General features: G+C 34.7%; 1 protein-coding gene across 3 annotated transcripts in view; it reads right to left on the bottom strand.

The window, feature by feature from the left end:
• Positions 1-25,135, bottom strand: part of SIPA1L2 (signal induced proliferation associated 1 like 2) — a 120,185-nt gene that overhangs the window by 21,273 nt on the left and 73,777 nt on the right. For all 3 annotated transcript variants that reach the window (XM_026844913.1, XM_026844914.1, XM_026844912.1), the window contains 7 exons: positions 15,862-16,119; positions 12,210-12,293; positions 10,637-10,740; positions 10,122-10,225; positions 6,956-7,344; positions 3,137-3,361; positions 460-613 (listed from right to left, as the gene is read on the bottom strand). In XM_026844913.1, coding sequence (XP_026700714.1) covers positions 460-613; positions 3,137-3,361; positions 6,956-7,344; positions 10,122-10,225; positions 10,637-10,740; positions 12,210-12,293; positions 15,862-16,119 — 1,318 coding nt within the window. The remainder of the gene's footprint in view (positions 1-459; positions 614-3,136; positions 3,362-6,955; positions 7,345-10,121; positions 10,226-10,636; positions 10,741-12,209; positions 12,294-15,861; positions 16,120-25,135) is intronic.

The following is a 25,135-nucleotide window of genomic DNA, read 5'->3' on the forward strand; positions in this document are numbered from 1 at the left end:
CTTTTGAGCAGTTGCCACTGATACCTCCTACATGAAAGTTTGATTCAGACTTCAGATTTATTGGTACTGAGTATCACAGGGCAGAGGAATGTGGGCTATTTCAATTCATGTGCCTTAATATCGTATGAGGTGCATAAATTTAAGCATCTAACCTTGAAAATGTTAGTTGTAATCTTTGAAACTACAATTAAGTAGCTCAACCTGCACCTTCCTGCTCAAACTAAGCAAAGACATACTTTAAAAATGCTGTATTTCATACATAATTATCAAACTAGATACCATTTTCATATTGTCGAAAATGATATTTTGGCACTTATGGTCAGTATTCATAGCATCCCAGTGGAATATATCTTGCTTGTACAAAATGATGTTGCTTTCTATAGTAATTTTTGGAACATCAAAAATTCATTTCTAAGGTAACTGTGTCTGAGATACACAGAGCTGAAGAAGGTAGCTAACCTTTCTTCTCCCCTCCTCCATAGAGAGGCTGTCTGGCAGCATCAACTTCAGAAAATCTTCTTTGGACAAGACTTGCTGGCTTTCAACAATGGCATTCCTCACAGAAGTTTGCAGTGGACTTGATGCAGACACAGCATCGATATCATCATACACTCTGTTGAGACAATTGGTGTTTTTAGCAGGAGAAGCAATAGCGCTCTTGGATTTAAAAGACTGCATTTTCTGTCACAAAGTGAAAATTGTTAGAAGTCTCTCCTGAAACAGCACACTTATTTAGAACAATTCTCTGATCCTTTTATATTTATGAAACTGTTTGTGGATCCAAAATGAAATTCTTAAGCCACTGAAAAATCAATTTTAGGAATTCTAAAGAACAATTTAAAAAAGCATAATGCTTATTTCTCCTAGCTTGCCTCTCTCTTTTTTTACACACAACACTTCTCTATTGTTAAAGCTGTACTTATATAAACATTTATAATAGTTCATCACAAAATAGTTTAAGTTTTGCTTCTTTAGCAAGTAAGAAAATCAGTATTTTATAGCATGATATTGTATCCAGCTTCACAATCTAGTAAAACTACTATGGTCTTCAATGGCAACATTTGAAGTGTATTGGTAATCAATTATGTCATGTGGAAAGTATGTTTTGTTATCAGCAATTTCATAAAGCTCTTTAGATTGATAAAACAGCTGTTTTCCTTAATTGTTAGCATATAAAAATGTATTTACAGTCAACAAAAGACTGTCAAACTGAACTATTAACTTTCAGCTTCCTTCTAGTGAGAAAAGAGAGAGAGAATTTTAACAGATTTACTCTGGAAATGCAATTGAAGGAGTAGAGATTCCCAGTCACACAGAACATACATTTGAAGCTATTACTTACTGCCAAGTGCAGCATAATCAGCCTTCAGCAGAGAGGAAACAAGCTTTGCAATGGTAAAGTGTAATTCTCAGTGAATTATATCCTATAGTGGCACAACATTCAGCAATTGACCTGATTTTCATCATCTTTGCTAATTAGAATGTTATTTTATTTCAACACAATTATCCTCAGAGAGATATTTCCTCTCTGTGATGTATAAAAAGCTTTCCTAGAAAGGAAGAGGTGAAGCAATTCTGTACACATGGAAAAAAATGAAAACATTTTCTGACATATGAAGTACTGACATATTCAATTAATATTTCTTAAATAGAACTAGATCTTGAAGATACTTTTCCAAATTGCTGTGGTTTCAGTCTAAATACCATGGTTCATTAGGGAATTTTGGTTTAAGTGTTCCATTCCAAATGAAGAGAAATGTTTCAGGAGTTCATCAAAATGCAAAAACTTGTGGGAATCAATGAAGTTACCACTACTAAGTGCAATAGTACAACTGAACGATTTAAGCAATTAAAACACTGGGACAGGGGGAACTGAAATCAGTATAATAACACTAAGAAACAGCAATAACCAGGATGGGAAGGTAGTAACATCATCTACTTCTGAAAATCAGGCTCATATTTTATAGTACATATATTCAAGCTTATATTTTAAAATATTAATCTTTCCATAAATATGCACATATATGTAATAAGAGATACTAGATGCAAATAACCCATTCCCATTAAGAAAAGAGTAATGCCATATTAAACATTTGAAAATTAGGTACTGCATGTCATCTTCTCAATTTATAGAGATATATAGGACTGCCTATGATTTGTTGAGAGAGAGAACTGAAGAGCTTATACACAAAAAGAAAGCAAGAAGGTTATCTGAGAAGATGATTTTGCAGATATCAGGAATTTAAAGGTTAGTTTTAAACAGCAGCATTGGGAAAGTATCATTTCTATCTATAGTTGAGATACTGCAACTTTCCCTTTGAGTGCAAGCCTTTTTCATCCACCTAAGAACACATTTCTCATGAGCTATTCCTGTATAAGCTGTACATATAGCTGTTCTCTAGAACTGCTCTGAATATTTTTGTCTAAATGTCACTTGCTAGAAAAATATGTAGTTTTATTGAAGACTGCACACTTTGTAGTCTTGTGAAGGGAGGGTCAGATATATCCACAATCTTGTGGGGTTCTAACCAGCAGTTTGTGCTTGTTAATCAAAAACAAAGTCAGAAAAAGATATCAAAGAACCACTAAAATACCCCCAACTGGCACTGATTTTTAAAAATTATCTACCATAGATCACTGATACATTCAGGGTCTTCTCTTTCATCTGTAATGCACTAGCCAATGTAATAGGCAACAAGGTAGTCAGGTTTAATACAGAAACATCAAGAAGTAAGTTTTTTCAACTAACTAAACTTCCTCAAGATTTGTACAAAAGGTGTTTAAGACCTTAATAAAATTGCACCTTCCCAACTGTTTCCTAGAGATTCAAAATGGATATCCAGAATGTCTGACATAGTCATACATTTTTGCCTACTCACATTTTTAGAAACTTCTGTCAGTTTGTTTTATTTGACAATGGGAAAAAGATGTGGCTGAATAGAACAGAAGAGAACACAGTATCCTGTGCAGTCTTTTTTTCTTTTTTCGGATATACCTTTGATACATAAAGGTACAGAAAAAAACCAAAAATTTGAAAGCTAAATGGAATTTGTAATTTTTCTTTTTTTTTCTATCCTATTTTAAAATTTATTTTCATTACCATTCTTCCCCCAACAAAGTTAAACATAATTCTTACTCATGGCACTCAGAAACTTCAGATTCTTCAGGTGTAGGACTTCCTTCTGATTTTTTCCATCCAATGACATATTTACTCACTGCTCCTTGTCTGTGGTATGGTTTTGAAACTGACCCAGGAATCTGTTGACTACTATTCTGTGACACTATATAGACTTTGGAGGTATCTAGGGAGCCACTCTTCTTAGAGCAATGTGTTGATGGGCTTCCTGAATGATGTGACCCACTGAAAAAGTAAAGAAAACACACAAAAGGAAAAATTAAATCTGCTATACAACAATAAATCAAAAACATTTCACCTGGTATGAAGCTATAATTCTTAATGTTAAGTTCTTCTCACAGTTAAAATCAAGGTAGTGATACTGGCACAATAATTTTATACATACCAGAAGCATATACATCAAAGCTCTTTGAGAACAGAATTGTGATGAGCTTCTAAAACAAGTAATGTATATAATTCAACTTGCTGAAATGCCAGTGCAAACTGATATGAATTAAAAGACTAAGTTCAAGACATATCTAGAATTTCTGTGTGAAATTTCAAGTAAACATGTACACACACATTATAAATGGTTTAATTCCATTTACATAAAGAACTGTATGGGGAATAACCCCAAATATCTCTCTAATTAACCAACATGCTTTTCCACTGCATGTTAATTTTACCAGTTCACACCAGTTTAAGCTGTGTCTGTCATTCAATACTATTGAAAATTTAATATTAACAGAAGTAAATTTCAGTTCAGCAAAACCAGTCCTCTGGATAATTTTAATAGCCTCTTTTATTATGAATAATAGTACTAGTAGGCACTAATGAAACCTTTTACTGAAGACTCTCAAAATTATTTAAAATTAACAAAAGAAAACACTTCCTTGAAGAATAAATTTCTTCTTTTCATCTTAAGAGTTGAAGTAAGCAAAGCATTCAGAAACCAAGTGCCTTGCCTGAAATTAGAGTCTGGAACCTGAAGCAGCAGCTCCTAACTTTCATTGTTGGCTTACAAATACAAAACACAATTCTATCTTTTAATCTAATCACCAGAGCACTGGGTTAATTCACAGAGGACCAGAAGGTGTTGCTGAAAGTGTAACAGACATGGCTACTTTGCTGTCCATGCAGAATCAGATACAAGCAATGCACATGCATAGATGTCATTAGATCAAATTAAAATGCCTACTGTGGTAGAAAGTTGAATCATTAAGGCAATGGATTAATAATTTAAATCACAGTTAGCATGTTAATTTAATCTTAAAACAAATTTATTTTCTCTCCTCTCTTCCTCCCCAAAAAGTAGAAACAAGATTATGAGGCTTTGGGAGGAAGGAAATAGTGTTGGTGATAATAAAAGCTTTTTTTCTTGCTATCCTTGCAAATACGCAAATAAATTATGTGAAATTATGGTGAAGAAAATAATTCAGTTATGAAAAACTGAACTCTAAAGATGAAACAAACATTGAAGCACAATGTAAAATATATATTAGATTTACAGCAAGGATATCCAGAGGATTAAACTTCTATTTGTAACTAAATTTAGGAAAAAATGAGCATCCAAACTAATTCTGTAGGTTTTAAATAAGGGAATATTTTTGAAGTGAAGAAATAAAATGCATATAAAATCCTGGTTTTAGATAATGAGTTCAATGCAATGGTTGGAACATGAAGTATAAATTTTTAGGATCCAAAGGATGTTCTATGTAAGAAACAAAGTAAAACTAAAGGCAATGAAGCTAAGCTGTTTACCTGCAGTAACATGAAGGTATTTGATAATTCACGTGCATAATTAATATAAAATAGGACAGATAAAACCATTAATAACAGAGCTGTGAGACATAATGCTGTGCATAGCTCAAGTCAGTCTTGTAATTTGAGATACTGTTTCCCATAGCAGGTATAATTCTGTAAATCTTACTTGGACACTATAGTATTATTTTTTTCAATGGGTTCTTTATCTGATGATGTTAGAGAATCAGGGCAGTATCTTTCAACAAACCAACATCTTTCCTGGGCATTGCACTTTATCTATTCAGTAAACAGAATACAATTTTAATTTTAAAATGTGGCATTTATAGATCAATGACATTCCACCAGTCCGTGGGCTTGTTTCTTGAAGTTTTACACTGTTCAGCTACTGCAGAACAAGTTTACTATTTAGCATTCTTAAAAAGAATTGTGAATGAATGCCTCAATAGTGTTAGAATTTCATCATTATAGATTATGAAGAAATACAAACTCAAGTGTCTGACTAGCTGGAAAATATGTATCAGATTCAGCAGCAGATATCACATGCTTTTATGTTAACTATCTTATGTCTATTTAAACACGTCAGTGTCACAGCATCACAGCTATAAAATGAGATATTTTTTATTAATGTGTGCCTGCGGGTGCTGTATAGGTGATGTCAGCTTTTAAACCCAACTGCAAAATTATTTATCACTCCAATGTAATGTGTAGGATATGTAACCAAAGTTTAAATAAAACAGTTAGGTCACATAATATGTGTTTGACATTTTCCTATGGCAAAAGGATTTGGCTTACAAATTAGATGATGATCATTTGAAAACATTGCTAGGGCCTAAGTGGAATTGGGCAATCCTAATGTGATTTGTCATCTCAACAATGATTACTAATTTGGAAATGCCTAGGTAAATTCACTTAAAAGCTATACATATGTAAAAAAAAAATAAAAAAAAAATTAGTTATCTGTAAAATGTAGGTGACTTAATGGCTGCCTGGCACTTTAAATATGACAACTGCCACACAAGTGCTGAGAATACATATTCTAACCGTAAGAAATCTATTTCAGCTCATTATGATGAAGTCCTAGAAACACGGAGCTTATTTCTAGTGTTTTAGAAGACTCAATACATAAAATTGTCTCAACACACACAAAGCAGAGTAAATCTGGAGCTTCTGCAGTATCTCAGGGGTAGTGAAATCTTAAAAGCTTAATGTGAAAGCATTTATTTAGTTTTCACAATAGTCTATACAATAGTCTATAATATCTTCCACAACTTGTGAAAAAAACCTAGATGTCAGAATAAGTATACAAGACTAATTCACTCATGTCAAACATATGAAGAAACAAGGATACAAAATATTATTTGGTTATATTTCTGTACTGATTGACATTGAAAATATGAAAATCAGAGGGAAAGAAGAACAAACAATTTCCTTCCATCCTTTACAGAGTAAAAACCTTAACATATAGACCAAAACTTCAAAGTCACCATAAAATGGGAATTGGGAGATAAAGGCAACCAGCTGTAAAAGTGTACTTTCAAAGTCTGCTTTACAACAGATGTTGCCCTCTGAGCTCAATCCACAACGACCATGCACACATTCCATTGGTAAAAAAAAGAAGAGCTGAAAATCAATCAGAAATTCAATTCAACAAACAAAACTGTAAAGCATACATCACAATAATGTAAATTGGGGGGGGGGGGGGGGGTATGCAATTAAGTTTCTCTGTATGTAAAAATTGTCCATCACTGTGTGTAAAAGTTGTCCATTGCAATTCTGATTTTCTAGGTGAAAACTTGACTTTTACTCAGGGATGTTTCCCAGCTTTAAAAACCTTAGCAATGTGCAGAAGGTCACATATAGTCTCCATTGGATATGAGTGGGGCTAGCTATGCATTTTAGGCAGACTCATCAAAAATTGCCTGCAAATTGCTCATATAGGCATTTAAAAACAATAAAAAAAAATCAAAATCAGTTAAGTCCACTTTCAAAGAAAGGTAAACATAATAACAACAATGAAAAAGATTCTCTATATGTTAATCTATAATCCACAATCGCTAATTTGTAAGAAACACATACCTGGAATGAGAGGAGATTTCACTTAGGTCTCCCATACTTCCTTCAGCTGTATGACTGGTAGAAATAGCAGAGGTATAGCTATGAACAGCATAGATTTTAGCTGGATCATCATCTGGCCCAGGAGTTTCAGAAGGCTCGGTCCACTGCTCAGTACGACAATGTACTCCAGACCTGCTGCCAGCAAGGTGCAAAGGGGCCAGAAGAGGAGTAGGCATGCAGGGAGCTGTATCAATTCCACTGTCAGTAGAAGCCCCCTTTATATATGTTAATCCAAGCAGCTCAGGATCCATCAGATCTCCAGAACCAAAGTGTTTTTCATCACTGTTGCTGGATGTATTACTGGATAGGGTGTTGCTGCTTGAGTGGCTTGAACAGCTTTTGTCTCCAATCTTAACAACAAGAAAATAAACAAAAAAAGCCCCCCCTCAAGTTAAATAGTAAAATATTTATTTTCATATAAATTAATGGATTTGTGACATTCAAAGACCATTTTGTTATTTTTTTACAGTATGCTATAATATAACTGTAAAATATGAAAAGACCTAATTATACCATCAGTTTCTATGAAATGAATTGCACAGCTGGCTAAACACATTAAAGGTTGATGTCACTGCAAATAAAAAGGCTCTAGTTCCATCTTCTATGGCAAATCTTAAGATCACACTTGAATTTTCTGATTATAGGACCAGCTTAACATCCATAAAATTGCATTGCTGAACAGTTAAAAGTAAGCATTTTTAAAAGCTAGAAGCACTAGTAATTATTTGTTTAAACAAGTTCTACTGCAAATCTGAAAAACATCGAAGACTGAATTATCATTGGCTTGTTCCCAGTGTGGGTGAAATTTGCAGTTTATTGGATCAAATCCAATTGGATGTGTGGCTAGTTAAATTGAAGCCAATTGTGATGTATGTGTACCAGATCAAAGTAACTTGTCACAGGGCCCTAAGCTAAGCATGGCTATTGAAGTGGAAGAATTATATCAGGCATTTGTGTCAATAAAGTTGGGGGGAGGGTTTGTTTTTTTTAAAAAAGGTTTTACAGAGAGTTGGATTAATTTAACTATGTGACCGAGTAGCCAGAATAAGGGCAGATGGACCTCTATTAGTTAGAATCTAAGTGGGTGAATAACTTTTTTATGAGATCCCATTCCTAGCAGATGCATATAAACATAGCTGTTGCTCACACATTAAAGCAATTAGACAAGGCAGCCTTTCCAGAAATGATACTTCTATTCCAAATGGAAATTAACAGGAAATTGAGAAAATTATTTTAGAAAAAAAGAAGGGGTTATACTGGCATTCATTCTAACCTTCACAAGGTGGCTGTCACCTTAAAAACAATGGGACAATTGATAAAAATACAATGAGCAGTTTTTCCAAGGAGAGGGACATGGAGAAAGGTGTCTGGAGAAAAGGAATGTTACTGTAAATGTAAAATGGAACCAAACTGGAAAGAAACGGGGGTCAAGCTCAAAGGCATATAATTAGCCTCAGAAGACATATTGTATGGATGAACCTTCCCAAAAATTTCCTGTGTGTTGCTGAAAATACACGCTTAGGCACCTTTCTGTCCCTGCAGGCAGCAGAGAATCTGGACAACTATTGATATAGACATCCTGAACTGCTCAAAGTTCACTATGGCCATAGCTTAGGGTAATGTTATCCATTAACTTGTGCCAAACAAAATTATTGTATGAAAGCTCAGCATGGCCCTAATTGTTACATGTTGTGAAACAATGTGTTGTGGAGCAAGATTTAAAAACAAAACTAAAACAAACAACAAACCAACCCAAAAAAACAAATCAAACCAAAACCCAGCAAGAATATGATATTTATTCCTGGAGAACAAGAGCTGGAAGATAGCCATTGAAATTCCCCCATTGAAATACCCTCTTTCCCCCAAGTTAAAGCTGATAAAAAGACAGCATACACATTTTTTTCCAATGGTTAAACATTTTGCAGAGTTCTTGTACATTTGCTGTAGCGCTCAGTGTGAATTTCACTGGCTGGCAGAGAGTCATATGGTAAACTGAGCTGATGGCATGCACAAGAGAACATTACAAGGTCCTTAAGAAGGACCTTTTTTTTCTGTTTTACAGTATCTAACAAAAAAATAGCCTTATTTTATTAGTATTATCTTTATAATAATGCTGGTTCTCACTTCGTACAATATAGTTTTTTTGCACCTGCACTACACATATGCATAAGCAGACAAACACAAACCTAAGTCCATTATGAAATTTTCTGTTCAGAACCTCACCATCCTAAATGCATGATAGCTGCTATTAGCATAAAACTCTGAAGTTAAGCAAACTCATCATCTAACTGGTATTAGTGCTCTGTTTAATACTGATTGTTACATATACTGATTCTAGCTTTCTGTCAACTTTGGCTTAAGGTAAAAGAAAGTAATTCTGTTTATGATAGTACTTTTTTGAGAAGTATCAAGCTAGATTCTCATAAAGTATCAATATACATAAGATGAGAAACTGGCCTCATATTCTTACCAATATAAGTCTACAAATAGTGTACAGATTCCTACTACATATAGCAGGTTTTCCCACATAACAAACACCAAAAAACCCAGAAGACTCTGCATATCATTAGTGTACTTTCCATCACTATGTCATTGAGGATTTTGCCATTACTGAAGTCAAGTCACTAAACTAGGTATACTAGAAATGTGTTCAGCATTCCCAACATACAAATGACATTTTTATAGTGTTTATTGATAATTATACTACATGGGTATTTCACACAACATGAAAAGTAGTATGGTGAATATAATTTTTTTTTTTAATAGGATATGAAATACTTCACACATTAAGCAAGTCAGTATAAATGAAGCTGTAAATACACAGCTGAGTGTAGACTATACTAGTTTTCTCTCCTCAATGCCTCAGACCCAAGCCCTTCTGGAGTTCTTAATTTATAAACACAGATTAAGCATACTCAATTCACCCTAGATTCACCATCTAGGTGAGCATACTCTTTGTCTCCCAAAACACACAGTGGTCTTCACAAATTACTAAAAATGTATTTTTAAGATGTATTTATTTAAGTCCACGGTTGGGGGGTGGGTTGTTTTCGGGTTTTGTTTGTTTGTTTGTTTGTTTGTTGGGTTTTTTTTAGAGTTTTGAATGACATCCAAGTAAAAGACTTACATGTGAAAGTTTGTTTGGTGACTCCTTGCCACTGCCTTCTTTCTGTAAAGCCCGGTCTTTATAGGAGCTCAGGACTTTGGTCGATGGTGCATGCCACTTGGTTTCTGCCATAAATAATTGTGGTTTAATTTCTGAATGCTAAAAACATGAGTATATGATACAAAGAAAAAAGGTACATGGCTTAACATCAGGTTTCAAACATGTACACTCTTTGGAATCAAGAGATGTGTATCTTCACAGAATTTCCTAAGATCTAATTTTTCAGTGAAAAATAAGTGAAGTTCAGCCTGCTTCTCATAATTCATGAGGCTTTCTGAAGTTCAGGAGTAGATGGTTCCAAGTATTATCTAAATATCCCACACCTATTCTGTTAGACTGTCTGTAACAGTCCTCACTTTCACTGTCATATTACATGCTCTTTTTGTATCAAACCTTCGCATCAGAAGGTGGCCGCACTTCAACAGGCACAGTATTGCAAAGAACATTTATTTTTAAGATACGGAGTTTTTTATTACCGGAATGTCTAGCTCCTTCCAGAGTTTCCTCTCGTTCTCTGCCTCCTTCACACTCCAGTGAGCCTGAACCTTGGTGGTGTTCATGAAGCAAAGGGGACTGGCACCTTTTAATGTAAGCAGAAAATTAATCTGTTTGGGTTTTTTTCTTAGAAACTAGTTACTTGATGAGCAACACTTTAGGCTTCAAAGAAAATATTTTGTGATTTGTTTAAACAATCACCAGCCTCCCCCCCAAGCAAGTATAGTAACATTTCCAAACTCTGCATGGAAATATTTACATGTAATTTTTTCAATAGCACACTGTTATATCTTAAATGTGAACAGGCCAAGAAGACACTGAACTTTAAAAATAAATGCATTCTTAGGGCTATATATCCAAAGGTTTTTGCAATAGAGAGTTATGGTAATGTATGCTTTACTGCTTTATGAACTAAGCCTCACAGAAAGTAACTATAATTTTTCAGGTTTTCATACTCAGAACACGTAAGCTAGTACCAGATCCATTGCTTTGTATTGTATTGCAAAAGTTAAATTATTTCAATAAGCAACACACTGAAATCAAGGTTGTTATTAGAAATAACTGTGCTGGAAAAATGACACAAGATGCATTTTGATGTGTTTAATGTAAAAATATTTGCTATAGGTTTTTTAAAAAAATATTAGCATCTATTTAGCTGTCAGAGAATTCAGTGAGTATTCTGAAATTTCTTGAGACATCTCCAAGATATTGTAAATATATCTGCTATATGGAATATCTTGACAAATCATCATGCCAAAGCAATGTTAAGCTTATAGACAAGGAGTCACACTGATACTTTTAATCACATTTTTTCTGAAAAGTAGCTTCTAAAAGCCACATGGCAAGTCTGGAATGGTTTTATATTATGCTATGTATGCTATATATTTTATAACAGGAGTATTTTTAGCAGCTATATTTATACAACAAAGTGATAACTTTAAAGTAATTTAGAACAGATTCCTCACACAATATAACATGTACAGTATATTGGGGCGTTCTTTTCTACACAGATAGTTACTGCTGAAACTTCAGCACCAAGGGATTAACAGGGATGTGAGAGAACCATCTATATGCCACAACAGCCTTTTAGGGAAAAGAGACCTCTAAAATAGCGCTACTTTCTTGACAAGAGATGCTGAGGAATGGATGCCACTGGAGCAAGAACAGTAGGAAATAAAACCTTTGGAGACCATAAAGATATTTTTTAAAATCAAATACCCTTCCACTGAAGCAAAAGGAGGAGATATTACTGTTTTATCCCAGTTCTGAGTTACTATTTCATTTCTGGCCTGTTTCTGAGAAAGCAAACCTAAAAACTGTTTGTTATTTACCTGAATTGTAAAGTAATAGTTTGGTCCTAAAGAGTTAAAGCAGTATGGCTTTAAAATTGCATTGGCATACATGTTATGTTAAAGATCAGAAAATCTGTTTGTGTTAGAATATACTAACAGTTTACAAATAAATCTATTATATAGAGCATCCACATATTTACTTCAGAAAGAAGATGCATGAGAGCTATAGCAAAATTTAAAAAAAAAAAAAAATCACCAATACCCATCATATCCCACTTGCTGTCTCCACTGGCTGCTCCCGCTGGGTCCTGGGTCACTGGAGGAGGACTGGTTGCTCGGAGAACTTCTGCAATGTTGACTAGAGTCAATAACAGTGCACTGAGGTATTTGTGGGGTTTCAGATTGAACTGGGCTGTGCTTCTTTTATGAAATACATTCATTTTTATAAATAATGCAGATGCAGTATGAACACTTAATTGTATTAATTTTGGGAATTTAGAGTTTTATCTTAGTTTCATAAAACTTAAAAATGTATTTTTAAAGCATACTATTTACTTCATCACTAAGAAAATATTTTCAACCAAATATATCAAAAAGGCACAAAAAGAGAAAGACTAAGTGCCAAATCCTAATTTCCTTACATCTAGATTTACTTCTGAACAAGTGGGATTACTCAGAAGTCAGAGTAGCTGGATTAGGTGTCTAAATTTATATGTAAAAAACTCTCATGATGGATCAGAAATGATTGTTAGTGGCTTTGCATGTACTCCTTTTTTCATCATAATAATTTAGAAGAGGTAATACCAATACTTTAAAAAAAAAAAAAGTCTTTGACATAGAAAAGCAGTAAGAAAACATTATCACGAATAGTATTATTTTGTACTTACTATTTAAACTTTTGAGCCTCATGTCTTAACAATGTCTCTACTCTCCTTGGATTTCCAGACCAGTTGACTGGTCGACTAACAGTTGAAATGCAATGTTCAAATTTGGTTTTGAGCACACTCCTATCCTTCACTTCTGTGCATATCAGTCCATAACTAAAACACAACTTTCCTCAGTGACATTACCTTGAATTCCCCATATCTTTTTTTTTTTTCTTACGCTATATGTAAAAATGAATATATGTACTCAGGGAAGAGGTGAAAATAGGTAGTTTTGGATTTATGCACAACCCTTTCTCAAGGAAATGACATTCAATAAGAAACCCTACTGCTCATCTTGAAAAGAGATTATGTATTCTATTTTGTCTAACACTCAAACACATATACAGTTAGCAGATAGTGTAGTGCCTAATTTTTCAGCATGTATCTCTGTGGTAAGTATTGACAGGACTGAGCCTCTCTCAATGAAATGAAATCATAGGCTACAGTTGAATTCAGTTGCATGTTCTTGTTTCTTATGACCAAGAACTCTGCATTTCTTGCACAGCTTAACTGAATCAGCATTAAGGAATGGGTAAGTTATGATCCCATGTGTTTCCAGCCTCCAAACTGATGTTTAGGACATTGTCCTCAAAACCAGGACTGACAAATATCTAGATCCCAAGTCTCTCATTTGCTGGACAAGTGTCTAGCGATTAGACTACTAAACAAAAGGTGGCTACAAACAGAGAACCACAGAAATTCAGTCAGTGAATGCCTCACACAGTTCCTTTACAGAAGAGCTGTAGCTATCTGCTCTCAGGAATGGATTTCAGACTCCAAGTGAAAGGACAAGCCTACAAGTGCAACTCCAGGACTAAAATACACAGAGACTTCTTGGTGTGAAAAAACAGAAGACTGAGTCTGACTGAAGTTTCAGTCTTAGGCACTTGGTATAGCAGCTGTCACAGAATTGGGCATTTTGTAAAAGCAGGAGTAGAGCTCAAGGATATCCTTGTATTTCTTAGTGACTAATTAGAGGATACTCCTTGATCACCACAAAAACATTTGGAGTGCCTTCTCAAAGCACTTAACTCTCCTCAGGAACTGTACTAGGTGCATAGATGCTCAGCTCCCAGTTTTTAATTTTCACTCCAGGGACTGGGCACTTAACTGTTACATGTCACAGTAGTTGAAATGTTGATGCTTAAGTCTTTTACTATTTCTAGCCCACATTACTGTTGCTTCTTCCTTTTTATCTCTAAACCCAACCATTTTATCACTGACTTCAATGCTACCTCATTTTCAGATCAGTTGTGACAACTTCCCTGTTTTATCAACTAGTTTCTCCTTGTCTGCACTCTACAATTGGTCTAAATTGATATTGGGTCTCTGACCCTCCAAAATTTCTTCATTGTTTTCCTAGCCTGAGTATAAATCTTCAACCTTGCAAGACTACTTATAAGTGCTAATCAACCTTCAAACTCTTTTGTTTTAAGCCCATCTCCGTGCCAAGCCATCAACTATACCTCTTCCCATTGTGGAAAGACTTTGCCAATTAGGTACCTTTCTTTTCATGTTTCAAGATACACATGTCACAGTTCATCATTCTCCTCTCTCCTCACTATTTATACTCTGTACCACGTCTTCCCCAGAACAGCACTTCTGTATTGCACTTGTTTTATTTAAGTGATACAGGTATTACTTCACGGCAAGAGATTGCCTCTGTCTTAGCATTGTTTCACATGCTTCACTGAGTGTTAAGAAAAGCATAACTTATCTTTGTGAAGTTTTTTGGAAATGAGTAGTATGTCAGAAAACTTTCATTTTTTCTCTGTATAGGCATACAATAAGCTTAATATAGCTCCATAAATCCTGAAGTATTTCTAGACATTTGATACATTGTCTCCTTACACTAGATGTTACCGAGAATTTCAGTAGCAAGACATTAGGAAAAGCTTAAGTGCTATTATGGTATATACATGCTTACAGAAATGCACCTCTTCTTTTTTCAGGGGGTGAGGAGGGCAGTAGCAGAGAAGGAGAAGACAAATGATCAAATGGTCATAAATGGGAGTCTGCCTTCCTCAGACCATGATATAGACATATTTTCAAATATGTACTATTGCCTGTATATATTTCAAGCAATGTAAAAAGTCACTAATTCTTTTCTACTAAGATAGATACTGTAGAAATAGTGGTTTTTCATTATTTCATCCACAATTTTTTAAGCTATTTAAGACCAGTATATTAGATTTTCATATCAATTAGATATTTTCAACATGTAGCAGTATTTAATTTGGAAATTAGACCTACATCACCCCATGAAAAAAGGGCATAAGCAGAAATAATTGAAACAATAAAGGACAGAGAGTTCTGCTCAAGACATATGGTTTTCCTAAATAATTAAAAGTTCAAATGTATGTACAAATTTTTAACTTTAAAAATAAATTTTTATCTTAAGAAGAATTATGATTAAATTAGAACAGAGCTAACATTTAAGGATACTAGCCCATCATCTAAGAGGTGTTACATATTCAAATCACAAGCTCTGCTTTGTTTAATTAAATGCAAAGCCAAGCATTAGGGCTGGTAGTGAGTTACAGAACCCTTTGAAACTATGCCAAAAGCTTGGTAATGAGATTAAATAATTCATTTTAAAAGGGATGAGTTCATTTTATTTACACTCATTATTTGTTTAAATAGGGTCCCAAAAGGTGGGCAACAGGACATTGTTTAGATCAAAAATTCACAAGTCAGTTTCCCATTGAGTTGATTCCCATTGATTTGGGACTAAAGGGAAAGGTTAGCTGTCCTCAGCAGTGGGATCCTCAGTACAGTCCACTTCCATCACAAACAACAAAATCACTTGCTTCTAGTAGAGGGAACTGGGCTTATTGAATGCTTTTTAACAGAGCCTCAGAATTAAAACTACTGTCAAAACTCAACAAAATAAGGTTTAAAAAATAAGTATACAGGAGTTCTAGGAAACAGAGATATTGAAAGTAGCACATTAGGAAAATGACAGGCATTAAACAGAGAGTATATTACCTTGCACCATCTGGCAGTTTTCTATCAAAGGAAGTGCTGCGAGGAATGGCTGTCTGAGCCTGCTGGAGAAGCTGCTGGCACTGCAGTCTGTCAGATGTTCCTAGGATTGGAGAGGCACGAGAGAGAGGCTGCCCAGCGGGAGTCGGCACCCGATGCCAAGTGGTATTCCTTCTGAAAGGGGTTTTATACTCACATGGGGTGCCTTCACTGTCAAGTTTGTATTCCACCATGGGTATACGACAAAGTTCTGAACAACCCCTGCAGGACAAATAAAAGTGCTGATCAGTCTCACTGGAGGGAACTGAAAAGAAACCCTGCATTCTACAGTCAGAAGCATGTGCATATATTTCTTCTGGGTGAACAAAGGTGTTCATATAGCATCATACAGCCCTTTGAACACTTCAAAACTCTCAATGCCAACCAGGTAGGAAACATTCAAATTAAAGGATTTGCTCTCATGTGCTCAAAGGATTTTGAACTCTGTCATTGCCCTTCAAAAAGGAGAAAACACTAAGCTTTTCCAAGTTAATCTGCAGCTTGAATTTTACATAATAAAACCTAGTGGAAAAAAAGCATTCAAAAGTCAGAAAATATCCAAGTTCTTCTATAACAACTTAATTTGTTTAAATTTAATAAATACAAATAATTTCTTAATGTGAAAATTTACATATCCAGGATTACAAAACATGTTTGTTGCTTTGCAGCAAACTAAATGTTTTTTGGAGGTACTGAGAACTTTATAATCCCACCTTGTCCCCACCAAATGACATAGCATATACACTGTGATGCAAATGATTACACAGCATGTAAATATTTTTCTATTTGCTTTCAAAGTATACTTTCTAATGTTTCTCTTCCTGGGGGTCTCTATGATTGGAAGAGAAATAGGGAAGTGAAAGGAAGTGACAAGTCAGAAACAGTTTGGCTTACAACCTCTGCTTGAAGCTTCCAGTTAAATACTAATAGTATTCCCAGAAAGTGTAAACTGAGGTAAAAGTAGTGACAGTGTTCCCCGAAAGATCAATCTGCCTGTGGGATATTTGCTGTAGAGTCAGGCTGGACTTGAATTAAGTTACTGTTTCAGAAATTAGTTAAACAGAAGCTTCACACCCACTTTAAACTAACACTGATTATCACTGCAGACATTTTATATTGTCACATACTGTCTCCATTCTGATAGGCAGTGCTTACTAAAGTAACATCTATAATGAAAACACCCTAAATAATTCTAATGCACTGCATTAAGTGAGAAATAGCAAAAGCTTGCTTCTGTCTCAACTACAATTTTGCTCTATCCCTTGAGCTGAGTCTTGATGGAGGTTTACTTTTGTTGAAAACTCAACATTTACCATTTCCAACTAAATTAAAGTCACCTAGAGGAAGTGTTACAGAGCGTACGCAGTGTTTACAGACTTAATCCTGAAAATGTTTTGATACAAATAGCTTAACACAAATGTTCAGTTCAAATATATTGTACCAATTCTCATACATTAAATTACTGATCCCTAAAGTTTCTGAACCATACCCCCAAAGGAACATTTTTTTATTGGTAGTGCTCTAGTAAGCAGATTAAAATAAATAAATAAATAAATTCCAACTATGTTATTCAAGGCTGTTGCAGAGAACCTTCGTGTGCAACTGTAGCAGTTACATTCTAGATACTTTGAGTATGTCCAGTCTGATTCAGGGAAATGCTTCAGGCTGTTAAGTTTTGTGGTACTGAACAGGCAAACATTTTACCCTGTTGCATTAAATCTCAGTCCCTGCTGGGACTCAAACATATAAAAAAGGTAAAGAAAGAACTATCAAATAGAGAGGATAAAGCACTGAGAGTGGATATTAGAAGCAGTGTAGGGTAAAAGACACCATGATGAAGATGAGCTGAAGAGGAGTGACTAGAATGCTCCAAAACAGTATTCAGAATTCCTGTTTTTTCAAGGTTATTCTTTGATCAGAAATATCAGTATTAAATGCACCAGTAAAACCTGATATGTGCAAACTCTGCTGACAAATTACATCTGGACATGCTGGAAAGCATCAGAGAATTTCACAATAATGACTTTCTAGTTTTAGCTTCCCTGTGGAGGTAAGACCACTTCAGTAGTCTCCTCCCACAAAGAAGGAATGGAGCTACAGAGAAACCAATGTTATAAAATTATCAATTAATCTCAGAAGGTCAATTTGCTATATCTGTAGCCTTCTTCCCATCCTGAAAATGCCACAGTTATTCAGACCACCACTTCAAACTACCTCAGTTCACGTATCTATTTTTTAAAATTGTTTCACACTTCTGAAAATCACAAAACACGTGTTGGGCTCTTAAAATGATGAACACCATGGAAAGGCCAAGTTAAGCAAATGGTATAGCATTGTGCACACATTTCTACTGCTGAAGCATACATAGAATACATTTCTCCAGTGCAATATTCAACTGCATATATCTCAAGACCATTCTCCTCTTCATAAAGTTCCCTACCTCATTCACTGCTTGCAACAAATAAGACCAAGGTGTAGGAGACAACAGCCACCAGCAACACAACCCAGAGCAGGTCCATGTTACATGAATATAGAAAGTTTTGAAAGGCAAAAATAACCTAAGATTGATTTGATTATTCAATTAAAGAGTTTCATAAAGCTTTATATACAAAACAAACCATACAAAGAATGCACAGATGACATAGCAAGGTTAATAATTAGTTTAGTGCACTGCATAATTTTTCATGTGGCTGTATATACACAGTTTGTCATTATTTGACTAGGAAGTTGAACAATTGTGTAGGCTACAATTCAATCATCCTTCTGCTGATTTCTTAGTGTTGTTTCCCTCCCTTCTTCATTCCTAGAGACCTTAAGTGTTAGAAACAAACCACCCTCTCCCCAACTTCTATCATTAAGATATTGATTTCACAGTTTGTCTTGGTAATTGAGAAAGTGATAGCATGTAATTGTCATTGTATCCCTTACTAGATACTACCCCCCCATAAAGTAGTTTAAGTGATGTAAAAATAGCCATAGGTTTTGAAGGTAGTAAAAGGGACTGTTAATACTATTTAGTTTGATGCAGCTTGCTAGCTGAATAACTAAAGCATGATCTAAAAATAACAAAAAGCTTTGCTGCAAAGAATAAGAATTTAAATTTTGTAAAAATTTGTGTTTGCTTGCATCATGAAAATTTATTCCTCTGACAAATGAGAAAATTATTCAGAACATTGTCCCTGCAAAGAAAGGTTTATGAAACAACCCCATTTCAAATCACTATACAAATCTAACAATGTTACTTTTAAATTCAAAACAGAGCTCCAACATAACTGTTGTAACTGGTCCCCCCCAAAATTCCATGGTTAAAATTGAAAAATTTCATATGGCTTCCTTTGTCACATAGACTTTTAAATATTAAAAGTGTCCAACCAATCAGTTCAACATTCATATGAAAAATTATGCTTGATTGCTCCACAAGCACTGCCTAAAGAACAGATACTGCAGTATACTGAAATATGTAAAGTCATAATTGTAGCTACCTCCCATATCAGAAACAAAGAGAATCAATTACTTTCTGCCTGCAATCCAGGAAGGATCCCCAACCCCACCATGGGTCAAACGGCAAATTATTTTGCATGAAAAAAATCACAAAATGAAATGCAATTTCCTATTAAATATTTAATTTGACCATTATCAAACTTCTATCTGTAATATTATTACTTATTCCACTAAATGAAGCATATACTTTGGCACTGGTATTGAATGACAGTTTTTAATTCTCTTTTTAATTTTAATTTTTTTAAAAATTCACTTTAAAGAATATGTAAAGACAAATCTATATTTTATGGTCTTAGAAAGATATTTAAATTTATGTTAAACAAGTATAGGAGAAACATCTTTCCCAATTATATTTGATATAACATTTTGATAAAGAGACTCATATTATTTATCAAGCAAGTGTGACCAAGTCTTAACCACACATCAAAAATGACAGCGCTTCACGTCCTTCACTGTAGTTTGGTATTAATTAAATCAATCCTTCAACATGAAGCACAGACTCCTACTAATATCTTTGGTTTGAGAGCCATATTATCCTATTAAAAATCTGGTTAATAAAACCTACTCTGCAATTACACAGAACATGACTCTATGATACCACTAGAAGGTCATGACTGCATATTAAAATTTAAAAGTCCACCACAAAAATCTGCCCTCTTCAAATGTTATTGCAAGGAGCATTATGTTCTGAAACAATTATCAAGCAGTCCATTAAATTCTTCAAACTATATTAACCAAATATTTCAGCATTAAGTTTCTATATAAAGGTTCTGTAAAAGGCTTTGTGAAGGGCCTATATTAGGCAAGGATGCTAGTTAAAAAAGGTAAATGTTCATCTCCATGGAAAAGTTACAAGTTTTCATATGCTATGATCAGCAGTTTGGCACCTTGATAACAACACAGAAGCCTTATTTTCTGTTATATCCTATCACTATCAGCTACTGGGTATGACTTCACTATTTGGACCCCAACTGTCTACAAATTTTACGCATCATGAATGATTTGTTAGGGTCATAACAGAACTAGAATCACTGGTCGCAATTTAACTTTAGTTCAATGTATCACAAATCTGAACCACTAAAGGAGATGTAGGGACAGAAGAGTAATCATTGGTGTTCACCACTTGCATTACACCAACAAATTAACTCTTACTATCACCATTTCAATTCAAAACATTTAATCTTGCTCAATAAGGAGTGTTCAACTGTACTGTAGTACAGTAAGTAGCTGCATTGTTTTAACTCAAATTGCACTTGAAACTAATCATTTATATTACAGTGCATGTTTGTTCTTACACTACAGCAGTTCCCACAAAGCGTTACTATGAGACTGAGGACTCATCATGCAAACTATTAAATCTACATAATAAAACATTTATTAAATTCACATAATTGTTGGGACTTAACTGAAAAGCAGAATTCAGTAGCTTAGTTTGCTTCGAGTCACCGTGTAGTTAAATAAGACATACATACATCAATCATCCTTCTCTGACACTCCAAAGCGCCTCCTGGAAGTAACTCCTCGACTCCACTGATTCCCTGTATCAACTACAGTGCAAGTCCAAGACTTTGGATAAGATTCAAATGGTCTAAGAGAACTTTGGTCAAAAAGTCAAAACAAAAATTCCAAGTTCTGACATCTCAGAAACCTAATAACAGTAGTCACAATGCATCCAAAAAGAAAGAGATGTCATTTGAAAAAAAAAAAGTAAATCAGTTTTACTTTAAAATAACTTCATAGCACAACAGATGTATGTGATTGCTTATGGCAACCTCAGATACAGCTGCTTCCCACTATCATTCCTGGTTTAAGGCAAGTGATAACTCTCTGTTAGTCCCTTCATACAACTGAAGAGTTGAAGCTGACAATCCTTCCTTTATGGAGATATACTCATTGTCCTTCTCATATTTGTTACTACTCAGTTTTAAACAGAATCTTTGCGTTGGTGAGCTGACAATTGAGAGGCCTCCTAAAAGCCTCTACATCTGCACTGTTGTATGAAAAAGAGAAATACAGACAAGGTGTTGGAGGAAAGGACCGAGTCAGGAAAGAAGAGAAGAGGAAAAAACCCAAACCCAACCAAGGACTTTGGCTTACTTGTATGATCAGCAAGGCAGTAACAACCTCTGCAGTCTCTGCTGATGGAAACTAGGACACAAGTAGAGCAAGTCACATTTCCAAATCCCAGAGAATAGGACAACAACTACATCAAAAGACAACAATTATGAGGAATAAAGGCTTGAGAAGCTATTGTCAAGAAGGAAGAACCACTGGGAAAAACAGATAAATAGGCAAGATTTTTGTGAGGCTGAGGAGAAAAGCCTTCAAAACTCACCATAAGATTGCAAAATGAAGAAGAGATGGAAAAACAATGGTGAGGATATAAAGGTTCTATTATGCTCCAACTTAAGAAATGCAAATGAGGAGTAACAGAGGGCAAATGAAGTAGGGGGAAACAGTACCAAATAGAGATTTGTCTTTGAGCTCTAAAAGGACGGTTCAGAAAGAACCCTGTATTTGAAGTAACCTTTAAGATACTGGAGAGACAAGATTAGGAATAAGACTGCACATGAGGAGATACAGGAAAACACAAATGATCGTCATCAAAGAAAACCAAGTCTGTTTCCCAGAGAGGGGTTATTGCAGTCTTCACCCCTGGAGTTTTTGAATCCCTGACTGGATAAAGCCCTGAATAACCTGGCTTGATCTCATAGCTGACTCTGTTTTGAGTAGGAGGTTGAGCCAAATAATCCCCTGCAGTCCCTTCCAACCTGAATTATCCTATGACTCTGTGATTCCAAAATATCAATTCGCTTGCACTTTTTGCAGAGATGCTGCACATTCCAACCCAGACATAACAATAATGGATTCTAAAAAATGTTTTATATAGTAGTAGGTATATATAACCAAAGCTATTTACAATGAATAACTTCTTTGCTCACCCAGAATTGCAGAGGCAATATTCTAAGCTTCAAAATGCTAAAAAAATGTGGTTCTCTTGATTTTTTTCAATCACATTGGACAATAGAGAGAAGGAAAAACAAGAAATAAAAAAGTCTGGAACTTCTATTTACATCTCTCTATAGAGACAATCCGAGATTTGCCAGGCATTTTTGGTTTTTTCTGCTTGACTGTAAAAACTGCACACATAATAAACTTTAGCAGTTATAACTCCTGCTATGACTTCATTCATAACTACATGTAAGAAAAACTCAAAGACTTTTCACTTGGATGACAAATATGATAAGAATCAGAGAACTGTTGTCAACTTTGTACCTTTTTAGTTTATAGTTCTTTTGTTAGACTACTTCTGGGTGGAGAACATATGCTATATACATTGCTTAGGTCTTCCTTTGATGCAAATCAAAATACAAACAGATGCTCATACAATAAAGTTTCAGCTTCCCAAGGATTATAGCAATGCTGCATATTCAGCCTTATTCTCTCAAGTACAATGAATTTAAGGAAAGATGTTAACATGCAAATCATATATACTAGCAAAGGCCAAGTTTACATAACCTTTTCTTTGAAAACTATATTGGGAAGAATAAAGCTCAGAATAATTTATAAACAGTGACAGAAAACAATTTTTTTAACAATAAAAAAGTCTTTTGCTTTTATGCAGAAGAAAACCATGATGTTTTGGTTATTTAGAGAAGAGACAAAGCACATGGTACATGACATATTAAAGATGGGGAAGAGGGCAGCCCATACCTTATGTCTAAACTCTGTTGTTTGCTAGCACTGCCATCCTTCCAAAGGCAGATGTGGCAGACCCTTCACAGTGAGGGGGAAAGGCAAGAGGTCTTACAGTGACGACCTTCTATTAGGACTTGCACTTAAAATGTAACAGCCTAGGTTAAAATCTCTGGTGCTAATGAGAGTTCTGACAGAGTTTGTTTTTGTCAAGTCTCCATCAGGCTAAATCACAGTGTATATGTCTCATTCCCTGAATCTAATAATGTTATAAGAAGTACAGTAATTCTGACAGTAAAGAAAGTTAAGCATTTCCTATAATTTTTTTCTTTGTTGAGTACAGAGAATTCACTTTTGCAAGTGATATAGCTTCCAATTAATATATTTTCTTAGTGCTGGTTCTTTCAGTTACCTCTAAAAAAATCATAATCTATCTAGAGTTTTCAGGTACTTGTGGCTTTCTTAGGTTAGTAACAAGGGTGGTAATTATAGCCTTTGGTACATCCAAATTCTACTTTTACAACCAAAAGTTCAGTTTCAGGATTTTCTGCTTTAATCCACCTCAAGTGTTGTTAGTCTGGCAGTATCCCGTCAGCAATTCTACACCTCACTTCTTTGTGGCTCAGAAGGCTTAATTAAAAAAAAATTAAATAATCTGAAGGCCCTATGAACTATCCCACCAGTCTATGGCAAACACCCTTGAGAGAAGATTTGAACTCCTCCACACACTTAACCCTTACACTTCCTAAAAACATTTCTCCAAACATTCTATACTCTAATGGTTATCTGTTACTTAAATGATTGTGATCTTATTAGACAGTTGTGTTTCTAGTGCTTTTTTTAAGAGGAACAAGCATCAGGACTGGAAAATACAGAAAATCGTTACACCTATTTAATCTGTAGGAAAGAGTTTGCAAAGTTCAAGAGAATAAAACAGCCTCAAAAGAAATGTAGTAGCACTTAATAATGGCCCACAGGCAGTTTCAGTCATAGTTACTAAAATATTTCCATTTTCAAAATTACCTGCAACAACAGAAAAAAGATATTTCCTCAGACCAGCAGTGGAAACTACCATTGCTGGATCTCTTAGAGTGGTTGTACTTGAGCTTCTGTTTCTCATCCATCCCTGGAAATCTTGATTAAAGTTTTGTTTGTTTTCTAAACTTTCTAGAAATAGTTTCTTAAGCAGTTCTTAAGAAGTTTCTTTTTATATATAATGGTAGTTGAACTAAAACAGACACATACATTTCAATGTAGTAAGCAAGCAAGATTCTACCAGAATCCACAGTTTAAAATGGATTCAGAAATACTTGTATTCCTTAACTGGATTTGACTGATTAAGGATATAGTGTCCTTGAGCATTACTGTGACACCACCAGTGAAAGCAAATTAGAATGAACATCATTATTCTCCTGTTAAAATGTGTATAATTCTAGCTACTGCACTTCAGTATTAGGTAACAGTGACAACAGAAGAACAACAATTCTGAAGGGAAGGAAAAAGCATAGAAACAAATATGACACAAGGATACTCAGCATGTTTGTTCCAATACTGCTTTATAATTTAAAGACTTTGTTTTAAATAGCATTTTCTTCTTTCTACCTAAATATCAGCCTGGTACCATGCAAATAATTATGATTTCTTAATTTGTACATGATTATTTAATTGCTGGAGCAAACTGAAAACAGCATAAGCTTTCTCTCAAGTTCATGAATCTTACAGGATAGTAAATGAAAGACCTTATTCCCTTATTGCTTTTGCATGTACTGCTATCAAGACTATAGGTAGAAGGATCTACATTAAGTAATGGAATGCATTTATTGAGCAGAATTTTCCTCTGTATTTTCCTAATCACTCTGTATCATTCCTTTGTAAGCACCTTCAGCATTCCAAATGATTTTTTTTCAAGCTAAAATAAATTAATACAAGAGAGTTTGCAGCAAAAAATAAATCCATTGTTAATAGTTCACTGTTAATATTCTCACTGTATGCACACTTATACTTCATTGATTTTCTTTTAAAATATAAAGGACTGATGGAC

This window comes from Athene cunicularia, assembly GCF_003259725.1.
Source record: "Athene cunicularia isolate RWA chromosome 3 unlocalized genomic scaffold, athCun1 chr3_part1, whole genome shotgun sequence".
NCBI classification, from domain to species: domain Eukaryota; kingdom Metazoa; phylum Chordata; class Aves; order Strigiformes; family Strigidae; genus Athene; species Athene cunicularia.